Here is a 21,852-nt window from a genome sequence, read left to right as displayed (position 1 = left end):
AAGCATTTCACTACAATAACATCTACAGTATATGCACCACAACATTCCAACCCACTCACACACCCACCAACCCATCACCACCCACCAACCCACTCACACACCCACCAACCCACTCACTCACCCACCAACCCAGTCACACACCAACCCACTCACACACCCACCAACCCACTCACACACCCACCAACCCACTCACACACCAACCCACTCACACACCCACCAACCCACTCCACACCCACCAACCACTCACTACCCACCCACCAACCCACTCACACACCCACCAACCCACTCACACACCCACCAACCCACTCACTCACCAACCCACTCACTCACCCACCAATTCCACTCACTCACCCACCAACCCACTTACACACCCACCAACCACCACCCACCAACCCACTCACACACCCACCAACCCACTCACACACCCACCAACCCACTCACACACCCACCAACCCACTCACTCACCCACCAACCCACTCACACACCCACCAACCCACCTCACTCACCCACCAACCCACTCACTCACACACACCAACCAACCCACATACACACACATACTCTAGTACACAGACACACACACACACACACCCTCTCTTTCAAACAAACACACACACACACACAACACACACACACACAAATACACAGACACACATGCACAAATACACAGGCACACACAAACTCTCTCTTTCACACACACACAAAACACACACACACACATACTAATGACAGATTTAAGAGGAGATAGAATTAGCTGGGAGGTCAGTCCTAGGAGGACTCCTCTCTTCTCTCGGCTGGCGAGGGAAAAGCATCCTACATCTTAATGGGGGCATTCATTCTAATTACATGTTGACTGTGAGCTGTTGTTTGTGATTTGATTCGCCATAACACCCGCGCCTCTGTGGCTGGAGAAAAAAATGCTAGAGATGAAATGAGGGTTGATTGCCGCACATTTAGATAATGCGCCAGCTCCCGCATGTTGGTTGGAGAGGGAATGAACAGGAAGTAAATGAGTGGACGGGTGAGGAGAAAGAGAGAGAAGGGGGAGAGAGGGGAGAGAGGGAGAGGGAGAGGAGAGGAGAGAGGGGAGAGGAGAAGGGAGAGAGGAGAGAGGAGAGAGGAGAGGGAGAGGAGAGGAGAGAGGGAGAGAGAGGAGAGAGAGGGAGAGGAGAGAGGAGAGAGAGAGAGAGAGAGGGAGAGGGAGAGGGAGAGAGAGAGAGAGAGAGAGAGAGAGAGAGAGAGGAGGGAGAAAGAGATAGAAGAGGAGGGAGGGAGGGGAGGAGAGGAGAGGAGAGGAGAAGAGAGAGAAGGGAGGAGAGGAGAGGAGAGGAGAGGAGAGGAGAGGAGAGGGAGGAGAGGAGAGGAGAGGAGAGGAGAGAGAGAGAGGAGAGGAGAGGAGAGAGAGGAGGGAGAGGAGAGAGGAGAGGAAGAGAGAGAGGGGCGGGGAGGGAGAGAGAAGAGGATGAGGATGAGGGAGAGGAGAGAGAGAAGGGAGAGAGAGAGAGGAGAGAGAGAGAGAGAGAGAGAGAGAGGAGAGCGCTAGCTAGACTTATTAGAGCTGATCTAAGATCAGTAGACACTGTTTACGTCTCTCTCTCTCTCTCTTTGTCTTTGTGTCTGTCTCTCTGTCGCTCTCTCTCTGTCTTCCTTTTCATCTCTCTGTTGTTATCTCTCCCTCTCTTTCTCTCTCTCTAACACTATCTACTGTACATTGTCTCAGGCCAGCCAATGACTGAATGGTATTTCATGTTATTCTAAGATTCAGGGTGATTCTGTTATTTGGTATCAGCAGTCACCATGGTGACCAGTGACCACTATTCCTCTGGGACTCAAATGTACACAACGTACTAAAATCCTTTTAGTGGGCCTGAATGAGCAGTACACAGTATTAGAGATAGCAACAGGGCACCTTAGCATTCAGAGGTCGTTGTTTCTACACATTACCTTACTATCTGAATCAAACGTGTTTTATTATGACAAGCTGTGTCTTCTTTCTTCCAGGCTGGATGATAGACGCAGACAGCAGGCCCAAGTTCAAGGAGCTGGCTGCAGAGTTTGTAGGATGGCCCGGGACCCCAGAGATACCTGGTCATCCAGGTACGGCTCAGCCCTGCTCTCTCTCTCTCTGTCTGGTCTGCTGGTGGATGAGACACAAGGCAGTACAGTCCACTCCTGAGAAATGCATGAAAACCCTGTTTAGGAGTATTGCAGTTCGCTGAACTTAAATATTTCCTTTTTACTTTGCATATCTGCGTACTCTGGTTTAATGTCCACAACAGTCCCAAGATATTGTAAAAATCAGGATCATGTTGAGCAAGTAGACAGTTGAGGCATTCTCTGCCTGAACTTGATCAATTCCAAATCAAATCAAAACAAATGGTATTTTTCACATCCGCTGAACACCTTACAGTGAAATGCTTACTTACAAGCCCATAACTAACAATGCAGTTTTAAGATAAATAATTGTTAAGTGAAAATAGATAAGTAAAAATATGATAAAAATGACAATGAATTAAGAGCAGCAGTAAAATAACAGTAGCGAGGCTCTGTACAGAAATTACCAGTACAGAGTCAATGTGCAGGGAACTGGTTAGTGGAGGTAATTGAGGTAATATGTATATGTAGGTAGAGTTAAAGTGACTATGCATAGATAATAAACAGAGAGTAGCAGCAGCGTAAAGAGGAGGTGGGGGGGCGATGAGGTGGGGAGGGGGGTCACAAGGGTTCAAACTTTAGAACCCAGTTCCGTAATTTGAATATAAACATTTATTTTATCAAACAAAACTACGCTACATTTTATCTCTGGGACCCTCAGGATGACAAACGGAGCAAGATGACTGAATGTAAGGTCATGATTTACCTTCAGAGGTGAATGTATCAAAACCAGTTGCCGTGATGGAAGTGTTTTGTTGCTGTGCCTCTCCTCAAACAACAGCATGGAAGTGCATTTAGATGAACAATAATCTCAGCTTTCTGCCCATATAAGACATGTCCTGGGAGATCTGGTTACTTACAACGTCATGCTAATCACATTAGCATACGTCAGCGCAACTGTCCCAAATGTTGGTGTTGCGCAGCAAAACATTTAGCCACGCTGTGCTCTGCTGAACACAACCCAGTAGACAGTAATGTGATGTTGTGTATCTGTGTTTCTAACTCAGGGGATGACCGTATGAAGCTGCCCAGCCCCAAAGACAGTAAGTTCTTCCAGAGCCTGCTGGATGAGGAGGATGTGGAGGACTTTATGGATGCTGAGGAGTACCTGGTTCCCCATCACTTTAACATGCCTCCACTATCATACACAGCCAGGCTCCGCGTCGACTCCAACAGGGTAGGTAGAGGCACACACTTGTGCACGCACACGCACACGCACGCGCACACACACACACACACACACACACACACACACACACACACACACACACACACACACACACACACACACACACACACACACACACACACACACACACACACACACACACACACAGAAACACCCACACATGCACAGAAACAACCCCCCCACACACACACACAGCAGAAGCACACACACACACACATGCACAGAAACATCCACACACACACTCAAATTAACACACAACCACACACACACTCAAATTAACACACAGCCACACACACATACTATCCACAACAACTATTCCTCCTCTCTTTTCCTCAATGTCCTATCAGTCCTATCAGCCTCAGAAAGTATCAAACCCTACCTCCACTTCCATCTGATTTCCATTAATCTAGACAACCCTTCTCTCTCTCTCTGTCCCAGTGTATCTCCTCCAGTTCTTCTCTCTCTCTCTGTCCCAGTCTGCCTCCTCCAGTTCTTCTCTCTCTCTGTCCCAGTCTGCCTCCTCCAGTTCTTCTCTCTCTGTCCCAGTCTGACTCCTCCAGTTCTTCTCTCTCTCTCTGTCCCAGTGTATCTCCTCCAGTTCTTCTCTCTCTCTGTCTCAGTCTGCCTCCTCCAGTTCTTCTCTCTCTCTCTGTCCCAGTCTGCATCCTCCAGTTCTCTCTCTCTGTCCCAGTCTGCATCCTCCAGTTCTTCTCTCTCTCTCTGTCCCAGTGTATCTCCTCCAATTCTTCTCTCTCTCTGTCCCAGTCTGCCTCCTCCAGTTCTTCTCTCTCTCTCTGTCCCAGTCTGCCTCCTCCAGTTCTTCTCTCTCTCTCTGTCCCAGTGTATCTACTCCAGTTCTTCTCTCTCTGTCCCAGTATATCTCCTCCAGTTCTTCTCTCTCTCTGTCCCAGTCTGCCTCCTCCAGTTCTCTCTCTCTGTCCCAGTATATCTCCTCCAGTTCTTCTCTCTCTCTGTCCCAGTGTATCTCCTCCAGTTCTTCTCTCTGTTCCAGTCTGACTCCTCCAGTTCTCTCTCTCTGTCCCAGTCTGCATCCTCCAGTTCTTCTCTCTCTCTCTGTCCCAGTGTATCTCTTCCAGTTCTTCTCTCTCTCTCTGTCTCAGTCTGCCTCCTCCAGTTCTCTCTCTCTCTCTCTGTCCCAGTCTGCCTCCTCCAGTTCTTCTCTCTCTCTCTGTCCCAGTGTATCTCCACCAGTTCTTCTCTCTCTCTCTGTCCCAGTCTGCCTCTTCCAGTTCTTCTCTCTCTCTGTCCCAGTGTATCTCCACCAGTTCTTCTCTCTCTCTCTCTGTCCCAGTCTGTCTCCTCCAGTTCTTCTCTCTCTCTCTGTCCCAGTGTATCTCCACCAGTTCTTCTCTCTCTCTCTGTCCCAGTCTGACTCTTCCAGTTCTCTCTCTCTCTCTGTCCCAGTGTATCTCCTCCAGTTCTTCTCTCTCTCTCTGTCTCAGTCTGCCTCCTCCAGTTCTTCTCTCTCTCTCTGTCCCAGTGTATCTCCACCAGTTCTTCTCTCTCTCTCTGCCCCCAGTCTGCCTCCTCCAGTTATTCTCTCTCTCTCTGTCCCAGTGTATCTCCACCAGTTCTTCTCTCTCTCTCTCTGTCCCAGTCTGCCTCCTCCAGTTCTCTCTCTCTGTCCCAGTCTACCTCCTCCAGTTATTCTCTCTCTCTCTGTCCCAGTGTATCTCCTCCAGTTCTTCTCTCTCTCTGTCCCGGTCTGCCTCCTCCAGTTCTTCTCTCTCTCTGTCCCAGTGTATCTCCACCAGTTCTTTCTCTCTCTCTGTCCCAGTCTGACTCTTCCAGTTCTTCTCTCAATCTCTGTCCCAGTGTATCTCCACCAGTTCTTCTCTCTCTCTCTGTCCCAGTCTGACTCTTCCAGTTCTTCTCTCAATCTCTGTCCCAGTGTATCTCCACCAGTTCTTCTCTCTCTCTCTGTCCCAGTCTGACTCTTCCAGTTCTTCTCTCAATCTCTGTCCCAGTGTATCTCCACCAGTTCTTTCTCTCTCTCTGTCCCAGTCTGCCTCCTCCAGTTCTTCTCTCTCTCTCTGTCCCAGTGTATCTCCACCAGTTCTTCTCTCTCTCTCTGTCCCAGTGTATCTCCACCAGTTCTTCTCTCTCTCTGTCCCAGTCTGATTTGTAAGAGCGGCTTTGTAATGAGTGTTAGTCCTCCTACATTGGAGTTCATGTTTTCCCCTCATGTTGTCTCCCCCCTTTCCCCAGAACCAGTTTGGGTACCGGGACGGTTCAGGCTCGACCCCTGAGGAGGGCCTGGCATTGGGAGGTCCCGTCTTGTTAACACACAGCCACACACACATACTATCCACAACAACTATTCCTCCTCTCTTTTCCTCAATGTCCTATCAGTCCTATCAGCCTCAGAAAGTATCAAACCCTACCTCCACTTCCATCTGATTTCCATTAATCTAGACAACCCTTCTCTCTCTCTCTGTCCCAGTGTATCTCCTCCAGTTCTTCTCTCTCTCTGTCCCAGTCTGCCTCCTCCAGTTCTTCTCTCTCTCTCTGTCCCAGTGTATCTCCACCAGTTTTTCTCTCTCTCTCTGTCCCAGTCTGCCTCTTCCAGTTCTTCTCTCTCTCTGTCCCAGTGTATCTCCACCAGTTCTTCTCTCTCTCTCTCTGTCCCAGTCTGTCTCCTCCAGTTCTTCTCTCTCTCTCTGTCCCAGTGTATCTCCACCAGTTCTTCTCTCTCTCTCTGTCCCAGTCTGACTCTTCCAGTTCTTCTCTCTCTCTCTCTGTCCCAGTGTATCTCCTCCAGTTCTTCTCTCTCTCTCTGTCTCAGTCTGCCTCCTCCAGTTCTTCTCTCTCTCTCTGTCCCAGTGTATCTCCACCAGTTCTTCTCTCTCTCTCTGCCCCAGTCTGCCTCCTCAGTTATTCTCTCTCTCTCTGTCCCAGTGTATCTCCACCAGTTCTTCTCTCTCTCTCTCTGTCCCAGTCTGCCTCCTCCAGTTCTCTCTCTCTGTCCCAGTCTACCTCCTCCAGTTATTCTCTCTCTCTGTCCCAGTGTATCTCCTCCAGTTCTTCTCTCTCTGTCCCGGTCTGCCTCCTCCAGTTCTTCTCTCTCTGTCCCAGTGTATCTCCACCAGTTCTTCTCTCTCTCTCTGTCCCAGTCTGACTCTTCCAGTTCTTCTCTCAATCTCTGTCCCAGTGTATCTCCACCAGTTCTTCTCTCTCTCTGTCCCAGTCTGACTCTTCCAGTTCTTCTCTCAATCTCTGTCCCAGTGTATCTCCACCAGTTCTTCTCTCTCTCTCTGTCCCAGTCTGACTCTTCCAGTTCTTCTCTCAATCTCTGTCCCAGTGTATCTCCACCAGTTCTTTCTCTCTCTCTGTCCCAGTCTGCCTCCTCCAGTTCTTCTCTCTCTCTCTGTCCCAGTGTATCTCCACCAGTTCTTCTCTCTCTCTCTGTCCCAGTGTATCTCCACCAGTTCTTCTCTCTCTCTCTGTCCCAGTCTGATTTGTAAGAGCGCTTTGTAATGAGTGTTAGTCCTCCTACATTGGAGTTCATGTTTTCCCCTCATGTTGTCTCCCCCCTTTCCCCAGAACCAGTTTGGGTACCGGGACGGTTCAGGCTCGACCCCTGAGGAGGGCCTGGCATTGGGAGGGTCCCCGTCTTGTTAACACACAGCCACACACACATACTATCCACAACTATTCCTCCTCTCTTTTCCTCAATGTCCTATCAGTCCTATCAGCCTCAGAAAGTATCAAACCCTACCTCCACTTCCATCTGATTTCCATTAATCTAGACAACCCTTCTCTCTCTCTCTGTCCCAGTGTATCTCCTCCAGTTCTTCTCTCTCTCTGTCCCAGTCTGCCTCCTCCAGTTCTTCTCTCTCTCTGTCCCAGTCTGCCTCCTCCAGTTCTTCTCTCTCTGTCCCAGTCTGACTCCTCCAGTTCTTCTCTCTCTCTCTGTCCCAGTGTATCTCCTCCAGTTCTTCTCTCTCTCTGTCCCAGTCTACCTCCTCCAGTTCTTCTCTCTCTCTCTGTCCCAGTCTGCATCCTCCAGTTCTCTCTCTCTCTGTCCCAGTCTGCATCCTCCAGTTCTTCTCTCTCTCTCTGTCCCAGTGTATCTCCTCCAATTCTTTCTCTCTCTGTCCCAGTCTGCCTCCCAGTTCTCTCTCTCTCTGTCCCAGTCTGCCTCCTCCAGTTCTCTCTCTCTCTGTCCCAGTCTGCCTCCACCAGTTCTTCTCTCTCTCTCTGTCCCAGTCTGCCTCTTCCAGTTCTTCTCTCTCTCTCTGTCCCAGTCTATCTCCACCAGTTCTTCTCTCTCTCTCTGTCCCAGTCTGCCTCCTCCAGTTCTTCTCTCTCTCTGTCCCAGTGTCCAGTTCTTCTCTCTCTCTGTCCCAGTCTGCCTCCTCCAGTTCTTCTCTCTCTCTCTGTCCCAGTGTATCTCCTCCAGTGCTTCTCTCTCTCTCTGTCCCAGTCTGACTCCTCCAGTTCTCTCTCTCTGTCCCAGTCTGCATCCTCCAGTTCTTCTCTCTCTCTCTGTCCCAGTGTATCTCCTCCAGTTCTTCTCTCCCTCTCTGTCTCAGTCTGCCTCCTCCAGTTCTCTCTCTCTCTCTCTGTCCCAGTCTGCCTCCTCCAGTTCTTCTCTCTCTCTCTGTCCCAGTGTATCTCCTCCAGTTCTTCTCTCCCTCTCTGTCTCAGTCTGCCTCCTCCAGTTCTCTCTCTCTCTCTGTCCCAGTCTGCCTCCTCCAGTTCTTCTCTCTCTCTGTCCCAGTGTATCGCCACCAGTTCTTCTCTCTCTCTCTCTGTCCCAGTCTGTCTCCTCCAGTTCTTCTCTCTCTCTCTGTCCCAGTGTATCTCCACCAGTTCTTCTCTCTCTCTCTGTCCCAGTCTGACTCTTCCAGTTCTTCTCTCTCTCTCTGTCCCAGTGTATCTCCTCCAGTTCTTCTCTCCCTCTCTGTCTCAGTCTGCCTCCTCCAGTTCTCTCTCTCTCTCTCTGTCCCAGTCTGCCTCCTCCAGTTCTTCTCTCTCTCTCTGTCCCAGTGTATCTCCACCAGTTCTTCTCTCTCTCTCTCTGTCCCAGTCTGCCTCCTCCAGTTCTCTCTCTCTGTCCCAGTGTATCTACTCCAGTTCTTCTCTCTCTGTCCCAGTATATCTCCTCCAGTTCTCCTCTCTCTCTGTCCCAGTCTGCCTCCTCCAGTTCTCTCTCTCTGTCCCAGTATATCTCCTCCAGTTCTTCTCTCTCTCTGTCCCAGTCTGCCTCCTCCAGTTCTTCTCTCTCTCTCTGTCCCAGTGTATCTCCTCCAGTTCTTCTCTCTCTCTCTGTCCCAGCGTATCTCCTCCAGTTCTTCTCTCTCTCTCTGTCCCAGTCTGACTCCTCCAGTTCTCTCTCTCTGTCCCAGTCTGTATCCTCCAGTTCTTCTCTCTCTCTCTGTCCCAGTGTATCTCCTCCAGTTCTTCTCTCTCTCTCTGTCCCAGCGTATCTCCTCCAGTTCTTCTCTCTCTCTCTGTCCCAGTCTGACTCCTCCAGTTCTCTCTCTCTGTCCCAGTCTGTATCCTCCAGTTCTTCTCTCTCTCTCTCTGTCCCAGTCTGACTCTTCCAGTTCTTCTCTCTCTCTCTGTCCCAGTGTACCTCCACCAGTTCTTCTCTCTCTCTCTGTCCCAGTCTGCCTCCTCCAGTTCTTCTCTCTCTCTCTGTCTCAGTCTGCCTCCTCCAGTTCTCTCTCTCTCTGTCCCAGTCTGCCTCCTCCAGTTCTTCTCTCTCTCTCTGTCCCAGTGTATCTACTCCAGTTCTTCTCTCTCTGTCCCAGTATATCTCCTCCAGTTCTTCTCTCTCTCTGTCCCAGTCTGCCTCCTCCAGTTCTCTCTCTCTGTCCCAGTATATCTCCTCCAGTTCTTCTCTCTCTCTGTCCCAGTGTATCTCCTCCAGTTCTTCTCTCTGTCCCAGTCTGACTCCTCCAGTTCTCTCTCTCTGTCCCAGTCTGCATCCTCCAGTTCTTCTCTCTCTCTCTGTCCCAGTGTATCTCTTCCAGTTCTTCTCTCTCTCTCTGTCTCAGTCTGCCTCCTCCAGTTCTCTCTCTCTCTCTCTGTCCCAGTCTGCCTCCTCCAGTTCTTCTCTCTCTCTCTGTCCCAGTGTATCTCCACCAGTTCTTCTCTCTCTCTCTGTCCCAGTCTGCCTCTTCCAGTTCTTCTCTCTCTCTGTCCCAGTGTATCTCCACCAGTTCTTCTCTCTCTCTCTCTGTCCCAGTCTGTCTCCTCCAGTTCTTCTCTCTCTCTCTGTCCCAGTGTATCTCCACCAGTTCTTCTCTCTCTCTCTGTCCCAGTCTGACTCTTCCAGTTCTTCTCTCTCTCTCTGTCCCAGTGTATCTCCTCCAGTTCTTCTCTCTCTCTCTGTCTCAGTCTGCCTCCTCCAGTTCTTCTCTCTCTCTCTGTCCCAGTGTATCTCCACCAGTTCTTCTCTCTCTCTCTGCCCCAGTCTGCCTCCTCCAGTTATTCTCTCTCTCTCTGTCCCAGTGTATCTCCACCAGTTCTTCTCTCTCTCTCTCTGTCCCAGTCTGCCTCCTCCAGTTCTCTCTCTCTGTCCCAGTCTACCTCCTCCAGTTATTCTCTCTCTCTCTGTCCCAGTGTATCTCCTCCAGTTCTTCTCTCTCTCTGTCCCGGTCTGCCTCCTCCAGTTCTTCTCTCTCTCTGTCCCAGTGTATCTCCACCAGTTCTTCTCTCTCTCTCTGTCCCAGTCTGACTCTTCCAGTTCTTCTCTCAATCTCTGTCCCAGTGTATCTCCACCAGTTCTTCTCTCTCTCTCTGTCCCAGTCTGACTCTTCCAGTTCTTCTCTCAATCTCTGTCCCAGTGTATCTCCACCAGTTCTTCTCTCTCTCTCTGTCCCAGTCTGACTCTTCCAGTTCTTCTCTCAATCTCTGTCCCAGTGTATCTCCACCAGTTCTTCTCTCTCTCTCTGTCCCAGTCTGCCTCCTCCAGTTCTTCTCTCTCTCTCTGTCCCAGTGTATCTCCACCAGTTCTTCTCTCTCTCTCTGTCCCAGTGTATCTCCACCAGTTCTTCTCTCTCTCTCTGTCCCAGTCTGATTTGTAAGAGCGGCTTTGTAATGAGTGTTAGTCCTCCTACATTGGAGTTCATGTTTTCCCCTCATGTTGTCTCCCCCCTTTCCCCAGAACCAGTTTGGGTACCGGGACGGTTCAGGCTCGACCCCTGAGGAGGGCCTGGCATTGGGAGGGTCCCCGTCTTGTTAACACACAGCCACACACACATACTATCCACAACAACTATTCCTCCTCTCTTTTCCTCAATGTCCTATCAGTCCTATCAGCCTCAGAAAGTATCAAACCCTACCTCCACTTCCATCTGATTTCCATTAATCTAGACAACCCTTCTCTCTCTCTCTGTCCCAGTGTATCTCCTCCAGTTCTTCTCTCTCTCTGTCCCAGTCTGCCTCCTCCAGTTCTTCTCTCTCTCTGTCCCAGTCTGCCTCCTCCAGTTCTTCTCTCTCTGTCCCAGTCTGACTCCTCCAGTTCTTCTCTCTCTCTCTGTCCCAGTGTATCTCCTCCAGTTCTTCTCTCTCTCTGTCCCAGTCTACCTCCTCCAGTTCTTCTCTCTCTCTCTGTCCCAGTCTGCATCCTCCAGTTCTCTCTCTCTCTGTCCCAGTCTGCATCCTCCAGTTCTTTCTCTCTCTCTGTCCCAGTGTATCTCCTCCAATTCTTCTCTCTCTCTGTCCCAGTCTGCCTCCTCCAGTTCTCTCTGTCCCAGTCTGCCTCCTCCAGTTCTTCTCTCTGTCCCAGTCTGCCTCCACCAGTTCTTCTCTCTCTCTCTGTCCCAGTCTGCCTCTTCCAGTTCTCTCTCTCTCTCTGTCCCAGTCTGCCTCCACCAGTTCTTCTCTCTGTCCCAGTCTGCCTCCTCCAGTTCTTCTCTCTCTCTGTCCCAGTGTATCTACTCCAGTTCTTCTCTCTCTCTGTCCCAGTCTGCCTCCTCCAGTTCTTCTCTCTCTCTCTGTCCCAGTGTATCTCCTCCAGTGCTTCTCTCTCTCTCTGTCCCAGTCTGACTCCTCCAGTTCTCTCTCTCTGTCCCAGTCTGCATCCTCCAGTTCTTCTCTCTCTCTCTGTCCCAGTGTATCTCCTCCAGTTCTTCTCTCCCTCTCTGTCTCAGTCTGCCTCCTCCAGTTTCTCTCTCTCTGTCCCAGTCTGCCTCCTCCAGTTCTTCTCTCTCTCTCTGTCCCAGTGTATCTCCTCCAGTTCTTCTCTCCTCTCTGTCTCAGTCTGCCTCCTCCAGTTCTCTCTCTCTCTCTCTGTCCCAGTCTGCCTCCTCCAGTTCTTCTTCTCTCTCTGTCCCAGTGTATCGCCACCTTCTCTCTCTCTCTGTCCCAGTCTGTCTCCTCCAGTTCTTCTCTCTCTCTCTGTCCCAGTGTATCTCCCCAGTTCTTCTCTCTCTCTCTGTCCCAGTCTGACTCTTCCAGTTCTTCTCTCTCTCTGTCCCAGTGTATCTCCTCCAGTTCTTCTCTCCCTCTCTGTCTCAGTCTGCCTCCTCCAGTTCTCTCTCTCTCTCTCTGTCCCAGTCTGCCTCCTCCAGTTCTTTCTCTCTCTCTGTCCCAGTGTATTCCACCAGTTCTTCTCTCTCTCTCTCTGTCCCAGTCTGCCTCCTCCAGTTCTCTCTCTCTGTCCCTGTATCTACTCCAGTTCTTCTCTCTCTGTCCCAGTATATCTCCTCCAGTTCTCCTCTCTCTCTGTCCCAGTCTGCCTCCTCCAGTTCTTCTCTCTCTCTCTGTCCCAGTATATCTCCTCCAGTGCTTCTCTCTCTCTCTGTCCCAGTCTGACTCCTCCAGTTCTCTCTCTCTGTCCCAGTCTGCATCCTCCAGTTCTTCTCTCTCTCTCTGTCCCAGTGTATCTCCTCCAGTTCTTCTCTCCCTCTCTGTCTCAGTCTGCCTCCTCCAGTTCTCTCTCTCTCTCTCTGTCCCAGTCTGCCTCCTCCAGTTCTTCTCTCTCTCTCTGTCCCAGTGTATCTCCTCCAGTTCTTCTCTCCCTCTCTGTCTCAGTCTGCCTCCTCCAGTTCTCTCTCTCTCTCTCTGTCCCAGTCTGCCTCCTCCAGTTCTTCTCTCTCTCTGTCCCAGTGTATCGCCACCAGTTCTTCTCTCTCTCTCTCTGTCCCAGTCTGTCTCCTCCAGTTCTTCTCTCTCTCTCTGTCCCAGTGTATCTCCACCAGTTCTTCTCTCTCTCTCTGTCCCAGTCTGACTCTTCCAGTTCTTCTCTCTCTCTCTGTCCCAGTGTATCTCCTCCAGTTCTTCTCTCCCTCTCTGTCTCAGTCTGCCTCCTCCAGTTCTCTCTCTCTCTCTCTGTCCCAGTCTGCCTCCTCCAGTTCTTCTCTCTCTCTCTGTCCCAGTGTATCTCCACCAGTTCTTCTCTCTCTCTCTGTCCCAGTCTGCCTCCTCCAGTTCTCTCTCTCTGTCCCAGTGTATCTACTCCAGTTCTTCTCTCTCTGTCCCAGTATATCTCCTCCAGTTCTCCTCTCTCTCTGTCCCAGTCTGCCTCCTCCAGTTCTTCTCTCTCTCTCTGTCCCAGTATATCTCCTCCAGTTCTTCTCTCTCTGTCCCAGTCTGCCTCCTCCAGTTCTTCTCTCTCTCTCTGTCCCAGTGTATCTCCTCCAGTTCTTCTCTCTCTCTCTGTCCCAGCGTATCTCCTCCAGTTCTTCTCTCTCTCTCTGTCCCAGTCTGACTCCTCCAGTTCTCTCTCTGTCCCAGTCTGTATCCTCCAGTTCTTCTCTCTCTCTCTGTCCCAGTGTATCTCCTCCAGTTCTTCTCTCTCTCTGTCCCAGCGTATCTCCTCCAGTTCTTCTCTCTCTCTCTGTCCCAGTCTGACTCCTCCAGTTCTCTCTCTCTGTCCCAGTCTGTATCCTCCAGTTCTTCTCTCTCTCTCTCTGTCCCAGTCTGACTCTTCCAGTTCTTCTCTCTCTCTCTGTCCCAGTGTACCTCCACCAGTTCTTCTCTCTCTCTCTGTCCCAGTCTGCCTCCTCCAGTTCTTCTCTCTCTCTCTGTCTCAGTCTGCCTCCTCCAGTTCTCTCTCTCTCTGTCCCAGTCTGCCTCCTCCAGTTCTTCTCTCTCTCTCTGTCCCAGTGTATCTACTCCAGTTCTTCTCTCTCTGTCCCAGTATATCTCCTCCAGTTCTTCTCTCTCTGTCCCAGTCTGCCTCCTCCAGTTCTCTCTCTCTGTCCCAGTATATCTCCTCCAGTTCTTCTCTCTCTCTGTCCCAGTGTATCTCCTCCAGTTCTTCTCTCTGTCCCAGTCTGACTCCTCCAGTTCTCTCTCTCTGTCCCAGTCTGCATCCTCCAGTTCTTCTCTCTCTCTCTGTCCCAGTGTATCTCTTCCAGTTCTTCTCTCTCTCTCTGTCTCAGTCTGCCTCCTCCAGTTCTCTCTCTCTCTCTCTGTCCCAGTCTGCCTCCTCCAGTTCTTCTCTCTCTCTCTGTCCCAGTGTATCTCCACCAGTTCTTCTCTCTCTCTCTGTCCCAGTCTGCCTCTTCCAGTTCTTCTCTCTCTGTCCCAGTGTATCTCCACCAGTTCTTCTCTCTCTCTCTGTCCCAGTCTGTCTCCTCCAGTTCTTCTTCTCTCTCTGTCCCAGTGTATCTCCACCAGTTCTTCTCTCTCTCTCTGTCCCAGTCTGACTCTTCCAGTTCTTCTCTCTCTCTCTGTCCCAGTGTATCTCCTCCAGTTCTTCTCTTCTCTCTGTCTCAGTCTGCCTCCTCCAGTTCTTTCTCTCTCTCTGTCCCAGTGTATCTCCACCAGTTCTTCTCTCTCTCTCTGCCCCAGTCTGCCTCCTCCAGTTATTTCTCTCTCTCTGTCCCAGTGTATCTCCACCAGTTCTTCTCTCTCTCTCTCTGTCCCAGTCTGCCTCCTCCAGTTCTCTCTCTCTGTCCCAGTCTACCTCCTCCAGTTATTCTCTCTCTCTCTGTCCCAGTGTATCTCCTCCAGTTCTTCTCTCTCTCTGTCCCGGTCTGCCTCCTCCAGTTCTTCTCTCTCTCTGTCCCAGTGTATCTCCACCAGTTCTTCTCTCTCTCTCTGTCCCAGTCTGACTCTTCCAGTTCTTCTCTCAATCTCTGTCCCAGTGTATCTCCACCAGTTCTTCTCTCTCTCTCTGTCCCAGTCTGACTCTTCCAGTTCTTCTCTCAATCTCTGTCCCAGTGTATCTCCACCAGTTCTTCTCTCTCTCTCTGTCCCAGTCTGACTCTTCCAGTTCTTCTCTCAATCTCTGTCCCAGTGTATCTCCACCAGTTCTTTCTCTCTCTCTGTCCCAGTCTGCCTCCTCCAGTTCTTCTCTCTCTCTCTGTCCCAGTGTATCTCCACCAGTTCTTCTCTCTCTCTGTCCCAGTGTATCTCCACCAGTTCTTTCTCTCTCTCTGTCCCAGTCTGATTTGTAAGAGCGGCTTTGTAATGAGTGTTAGTCCTCCTACATTGGAGTTCATGTTTTCCCCTCATGTTGTCTCCCCCCTTTCCCCAGAACCAGTTTGGGTACCGGGACGGTTCAGGCTCGACCCCTGAGGAGGGCCTGGCATTGGGAGGGTCCCCGTCTTGTTAACACACAGCCACACACACATACTATCCACAACAACTATTCCTCCTCTCTTTTCCTCAATGTCCTATCAGTCCTATCAGCCTCAGAAAGTATCAAACCCTACCTCCACTTCCATCTGATTTCCATTAATCTAGACAACCCTTCTCTCTCTCTCTGTCCCAGTGTATCTCCTCCAGTTCTTCTCTCTCTCTGTCCCAGTCTGCCTCCTCCAGTTCTTCTCTCTCTCTGTCCCAGTCTGCCTCCTCCAGTTCTTCTCTCTCTGTCCCAGTCTGACTCCTCCAGTTCTTCTCTCTCTCTCTGTCCCAGTGTATCTCCTCCAGTTCTTCTCTCTCTCTGTCCCAGTCTACCTCCTCCAGTTCTTCTCTCTCTCTCTGTCCCAGTCTGCATCCTCCAGTTCTCTCTCTCTCTGTCCCAGTCTGCATCCTCCAGTTCTTCTCTCTCTCTCTGTCCCAGTGTATCTCCTCCAATTCTTCTCTCTCTCTGTCCCAGTCTGCCTCCTCCAGTTCTTCTCTCTCTCTCTGTCCCAGTCTGCCTCCTCCAGTTCTTCTCTCTCTCTCTGTCCCAGTCTGCCTCCACCAGTTCTTCTCTCTCTCTCTGTCCCAGTCTGCCTCTTCCAGTTCTTCTCTCTCTCTCTGTCCCAGTCTGCCTCCACCAGTTCTTCTCTCTCTCTCTGTCCCAGTCTGCCTCCTCCAGTTCTTCTCTCTCTCTGTCCCAGTGTATCTACTCCAGTTCTTCTCTCTCTCTGTCCCAGTCTGCCTCCTCCAGTTCTTCTCTCTCTCTCTGTCCCAGTGTATCTCCTCCAGTGCTTCTCTCTCTCTCTGTCCCAGTCTGACTCCTCCAGTTCTCTCTCTCTGTCCCAGTCTGCATCCTCCAGTTCTTCTCTCTCTCTCTGTCCCAGTGTATCTCCTCCAGTTCTTCTCTCCCTCTCTGTCTCAGTCTGCCTCCTCCAGTTCTCTCTCTCTCTCTCTGTCCCAGTCTGCCTCCTCCAGTTCTTCTCTCTCTCTCTGTCCCAGTGTATCTCCTCCAGTTCTTCTCTCCTCTCTGTCTCAGTCTGCCTCCTCCAGTTCTTCTCTCTCTCTCTGTCCCAGTCTCTCCTCCAGTTCTTCTCTCTCTCTGTCCCAGTGTATCGCCACCAGTTCTTCTCTCTCTCTCTCTGTCCCAGTCTGTCTCCTCCAGTTCTTTCTCTCTCTCTGTCCCAGTGTATCTCCACCAGTTCTTCTCTCTCTCTGTCCCAGTCTGACTCTTCCAGTTCTTCTCTCTCTCTCTGTCCCAGTGTATCTCCTCCAGTTCTTCTCTCCCTCTCTGTCTCAGTCTGCCTCCTCCAGTTCTCTCTCTCTCTGTCCCAGTCTGCCTCCTCCAGTTCTTCTCTCTCTCTCTGTCCCAGTGTATCTCCACCAGTTCTTCTCTCTCTCTCTGTCCCAGTCTGCCTCCTCCAGTTATTCTCTCTCTCTCTCTGTCCCAGTGTATCTACTCCAGTTCTTCTCTCTCTGTCCCAGTATATCTCCTCCAGTTCTCCTCTCTCTCTGTCCCAGTCTGCCTCCTCCAGTTCTCTCTCTCTGTCCCAGTATATCTCCTCCAGTTCTTCTCTCTCTCTGTCCCAGTCTGCCTCCTCCAGTTCTTCTCTCTCTCTCTGTCCCAGTGTATCTCCTCCAGTTCTTCTCTCTCTCTCTGTCCCAGCGTATCTCCTCCAGTTCTTCTCTCTCTCTCTGTCCCAGTCTGACTCCTCCAGTTCTCTCTCTCTGTCCCAGTCTGTATCCTCCAGTTCTTCTCTCTCTCTCTGTCCCAGTGTATCTCCTCCAGTTCTTCTCTCTCTCTCTGTCCCAGCGTATCTCCTCCAGTTCTTCTCTCTCTCTCTGTCCCAGTCTGACTCCTCCAGTTCTCTCTCTCTGTCCCAGTCTGTATCCTCCAGTTCTTCTCTCTCTCTCTCTGTCCCAGTCTGACTCTTCCAGTTCTTCTCTCTCTCTCTGTCCCAGTGTACCTCCACCAGTTCTTCTCTCTCTCTCTGTCCCAGTCTGCCTCCTCCAGTTCTTCTCTCTCTCTCTGTCTCAGTCTGCCTCCTCCAGTTCTCTCTCTCTCTGTCCCAGTCTGCCTCCTCCAGTTCTTCTCTCTCTCTCTGTCCCAGTGTATCTCCACCAGTTCTTCTCTCTCTCTCTGTCCCAGTCTGCCTCTTCCAGTTCTTCTCTCTCTCTGTCCCAGTGTATCTCCACCAGTTCTTCTCTCTCTCTCTGTCCCAGTCTGCCTCCTCCAGTTCTTCTCTCTCTCTCTGTCCCAGTGTATCTCCACCAGTTCTCTCTCTCTCTGTCCCAGTCTGACTCTTCCAGTTCTTCTCTCTCTCTCTGTCCCAGTGTATCTCCTCCAGTTCTTCTCTCTCTCTCTGTCTCAGTCTGCCTCCTCCAGTTCTTCTCTCTCTCTCTGTCCCATTGTATCTCCACCAGTTCTTCTCTCTCTCTCTGCCCCAGTCTGCCTCCTCCAGTTATTCTCTCTCTCTCTGTCCCAGTGTATCTCCACCAGTTCTTCTCTCTCTCTCTCTGTCCCAGTCTGCCTCTTCCAGTTCTTCTCTCTCTCTCTGTCCCAGTGTATCTCCTCCAGTTCTTCGCTCTCTCTCCGGTCAGTCTGCCTCCTCCAGTTATTCTCTCTCTCTGTCCCAGTCTGCCTCCTCCAGTTCTTCTCTCTCTCTCTGTCCCAGTGTATCTCCTCCAGTTCTTCTCTCTCTCTGTCCCAGTCTGCATCCTACAGTTCTTCTCTCTCTCTCTGTCCCAGTGTATCTCCTCCAGTTCTTCTCTCTCTCTGTCCCAGTCTGCCTCCTCCAGTTCTTCTCTTTCTGTCCCAGTCTGCCTCCTCCAGTTCTTCTCTCTCTCTCTGTCCCAGTGTATCTCATCCAATTCTTCTCTCTCTCTGTCCCAGTCTGCCTCCTCCAGTTCTTCTCTCTCTCTGTCCCAGTCTGCCTCCTCCAGTTCTTCTCTCTCTGTCCCAGTCTGCCTCCTCCAGTTCTTCTCTCTCTCTCTGTCCCAGTGTATCTCCTCCAGTTCTTCTCTCTCTCTGTCTCAGTCTGCCTCCTCCAGTTCTTCTCTCTCTCTGTCCCAGTCTGCCTCCTCCAGTTCTTCTCTCTCTCTGTCCCAGTCTGCCTCCTCCAGTTCTTCTCTCTCTGTCCCAGTCTGCCTCCTCCAGTTCTTCTCTCTCTCTCTGTCCCAGTGTATCTCCTCCAGTTCTTCTCTCTCTCTGTCCCAGTCTGCCTCCTCCAGTTCTTCTCTCTCTCTCTGTCCCAGTCTGCATCCTCCAGTTCTCTCTCTCTGTCCCAGTCTGCCTCCTCCAGTTCTTCTCTCTCTCTGTCCCAGTGTATCTCCTCCAGTTCTTCTCTCTCTGTCCCAGTATATCTCCTCCAGTTCTTCTCTCTCTCTCTGTCCCAGTGTATCTACTCCAGTTCTTCTCTCTCTCTGTCCCAGTGTATCTCCTCCAGTTCTCTCTCTCTCTGTCCCAGTCTGCCTCCTCCAGTTCTCTCTCTCTCTGTCCCAGTATATCTCCTCCAGTTCTTCTCTCTCTCTGTCCCAGTCTGCCTCCTCCAGTTCTTCTCTCTCTCTCTGTCCCAGTCTGCCTCCTCCAGTTCTTTTCTCTCTCTCTGTCCCAGTGTATCTCCCCCAGTTCTTCTCTCTCTGTCCTAGTCTGCCTCCTCCAGTTCTTTTCTCTCTCTCTGTCCCAGTGTATCTCCTCCAGTTCTTCTCCCTCTCTCTGTCCCAGTCTGCCTCCTCAAGTTCTTCTCTCTCTCTCTGTCCCAGTGTATCTCCTCCAGTTCTTCTCTCTCTCTCTGTCCCAGACTGCCTCCTCCAGTTTTTCTCTCTCTCTCTGTCCCAGTGTATCTCCTCCAGTTCTTCTCTCTCTCTCTGTCCCAGTCTGCCTCCTCCAGTTCTCTCTCTCTGTCCCAGTCTGCCTCCTCCAGTTCTTCTCTCTCTCTCTGTCCCAGTCTGCCTCCATCTCTGTGTCCCAGTGTGTCACGCCCGACCCTGGCCTTTTTATCCACCCGCTCTCCAGGCCTCCTTTTTCATTACGCCGGCCTCCGTGTGTAAATAGCAGCTTCTCCACTAAAGCGCCGCCACCATTTGCTCAGAGACAATGAGTCCTGGGCTTGGCTATTTACTCTGCCGCTCGCCGCCGCTCTGCCTCGACCATGATCCTGCATCTCATATTGACTGTGTGCCCGTGTGCCCGTGTGCCCTCGTGCTGGCGGTCATGCCATGGCCCTAGGGGACCTGGACACAGGCACCCACACATCTGAAATGTCAAAGGTCAATATTCTGACTGAAACACATTTTCATTATGCAGTCAAACAGTCTAGGACTATGAATAGGACAGGGAGTCATGGGAGAAAATTGCAAAGTGAAAGAACTGGAACACTGGCTCCGCTGGCACAGTGAATAAAATAGACTAGCTAGGATGTGGCCCAAATGCCCCCCCTTGCCTATACAGTACACTTATTTTGAGTTCTGGTCAGAAGTAATGCACTATAAAGGGAATAGGGTGCCATTTGGGATAGAGTGTAATTCTGACTCATTTGCTTTTCTGATTGAACCTCACCGGAGGAGAGGATAATGGGGGCCTTTTAAAAACTAGACGGGGAGAGGGATGAATAGAGAGGTTGGGCTAAAGGAGGAGAGGATAATGGGGCCTTTTAAAAACTAGACGGGGAGAGGGATGAATAGAGAGGTTGGGCTAAAGGAGGAGAGGATAATGGGGGCCTTTTAAAAACTAGACGGGGAGAGGGATGAATAGAGAGGTTGGGCTAAAGGAGGAGAGGATAATGGGGCCTTTTAAAAACTAGACGGGGAGAGGGATGAATAGAGAGGTTGGGCTAAAGGAGGAGAGGATAATGGGGACCTTTTAAAAACTAGACGGGAGAGGGATGAATAGAGAGGTTGGGCTAAAGGAGGAGAGGATAATGGGGCCTTTTAAAAACTAGACAGGGAGAGGGATGAATAGAGAGGTTGGGCTAAAGGAGGAGAGGATAATGGGGCCTTTTAAAAACTAGACGGGGAGAGGGATGAATAGAGAGGTTGGGCTAAAGGAGGAGAGGATAATGGGGCCTTTTAAAAACTAGATGGGGAGAGGGATGAATAGAGAGGTTGGGCTAAAGGAGGAGAGGAGAAGAGATGATTGCAGAGCGATGGAGTGATGGAGAGAGGACAGAGGGAAAGAGTGGGTGAGAGTGAAAGAGAGGACCCCCCCCCCCTCTCTCCCTTTGTGGCTCCCCAGAAGGTGACTAATATTAGCAGTAAAACATTGTGGGCAGGGGGATGGCTCTCTAGTAGAAACTCTGGCAAGCTGGCCCAGCTCTAATAGCTTGGAGCTATCCTGGAGAATATCAGGAAATATACTTGCCCTATAAGTCATGTAATATGTTTGTTGTTGTTATTGTTGTTGTTCATAGGGTTCAGGTGTTTAAATACCAACTGGTTTTTCCTCCTTCTTTCTTAGAGACCTTTGAACCAAACTATACCCTGGAAAACAGCCGCAGAGAAATTTAATTCACAACAACATCCTGAATCCTCCTCCCCCCCCCCCCCTCCTCCCTCTCTGCAGATGACTTCGTCAACCATTTTGAAAAGAAGATCGACGACATCCGATCCTCGTTTGCTAAGTCAAACAACACCGCTGGTTCTGCTCACACTGCCCTACCCTGTGCTCTGACCTCTTTCTCCCCTCTCTCTCCAGATGAAATCTCGCGTCTTGTGACGGCCGGCCGCCCAACAACCTGCCCGCTCGACCCTATCCCCTCCTCTCTTCTCCAGACCATTTCCGGAGACCTTCTCCCTTACCTCACCTCGCTCATCAACTTATCCCTGACCGCTGGCTACGTCCCTTCCGTCTTCAAGAGAGCGAGAGTTGCACCCCTTCTGAAAAAACCTACACTCGATCCCTCCGATGTCAACAACTACAGACCAGTATCCCTTCTTTCTTTTCTCTCCAAAACTCTTGAACGTGCCGTCCTTGGTCAGCTCTCCCGCTATCTCTCTCAGAATGACCTTCTTGATCCAAATCAGTCAGGTTTCAAGACTAGTCATTCAACTGAGACTGCTCTTCTCTGTATCACGGAGGCGCTTCGCACCGCTAAAGCTAACTCTCTCTCCTCTGCTCTCATCCTTCTAGACCTATCGGCTGCCTTCGATACTGTGAACCATCAGATCCTCCTCTCCACCCTCTCCGAGTTGGGCATCTCCGGCGCGGCCCACGCTTGGATTGCGTCCTACCTGACAGGTCGCTCCTACCAGGTGGCGTGGCGAGAATCTGTCTCCTCACCACGCGCTCTCACCACTGGTGTCCCCCAGGGCTCTGTTCTAGGCCCTCTCCTATTCTCGCTATACACCAAGTCACTTGGCTCTGTCATAACCTCACATGGTCTCTCCTATCATTGCTATGCAGACGACACACAATTAATCTTCTCCTTTCCCCCTTCTGATGACCAGGTGGCGAATCGCATCTCTGCATGTCTGGCAGACATATCAGTGTGGATGACGGATCACCACCTCAAGCTGAACTTCGGCAAGACGGAGCTGCTCTTCCTCCCGGGGAAGGACTGCCCGTTCCATGATCTCGCCATCACGGTTGACAACTCCATTGTGTCCTCCTCCCAGAGCGCTAAGAACCTTGGCGTGATCCTGGACAACAAACTGTCGTTCTCAACTAACATCAAGGCGGTGGCCCGTTCCTGTAGGTTCATGCTCTACAACATCCGCAGAGTACGACCCTGCCTCACACAGGAAGCGGCGCAGGTCCTAATCCAGGCACTTGTCATCTCCCGTCTGGATTACTGCAACTCGCTGTTGGCTGGGCTCCCTGCCTGTGCCATTAAACCCCTACAACTCATCCAGAACGCCGCAGCCCGTCTAGTGTTCAACCTTCCCAAGTTCTCTCACGTCACCCCGCTCCTCCGCTCTCTCCACTGGCTTCCAGTTGAAGCTCGCATCCGCTACAAGACCATGGTGCT

At 51.1% G+C, this 21,852-nt stretch overlaps 1 protein-coding gene across 1 annotated transcript in view; it reads left to right on the top strand.

The window, feature by feature from the left end:
* The first annotated feature begins 2,003 nt into the window (after nt 1–2,003).
* Nucleotides 2,004–21,852, top strand: part of LOC124018692 (receptor tyrosine-protein kinase erbB-4-like) — a 20,804-nt gene continuing 955 nt past the window's right edge. The window contains exons 1-2 of the mRNA XM_046334044.1: nt 2,004–2,094; nt 3,159–3,328. Of these exons, the coding sequence (XP_046190000.1) occupies nt 2,004–2,094; nt 3,159–3,328 (261 nt within the window). The remainder of the gene's footprint in view (nt 2,095–3,158; nt 3,329–21,852) is intronic.

Source organism: Oncorhynchus gorbuscha, unplaced genomic scaffold (genome assembly GCF_021184085.1).
Source record: "Oncorhynchus gorbuscha isolate QuinsamMale2020 ecotype Even-year unplaced genomic scaffold, OgorEven_v1.0 Un_scaffold_563, whole genome shotgun sequence".
Lineage (NCBI taxonomy): Eukaryota > Metazoa > Chordata > Actinopteri > Salmoniformes > Salmonidae > Oncorhynchus > Oncorhynchus gorbuscha.
This window is presented reverse-complemented; position numbering and strand designations above follow the sequence as displayed.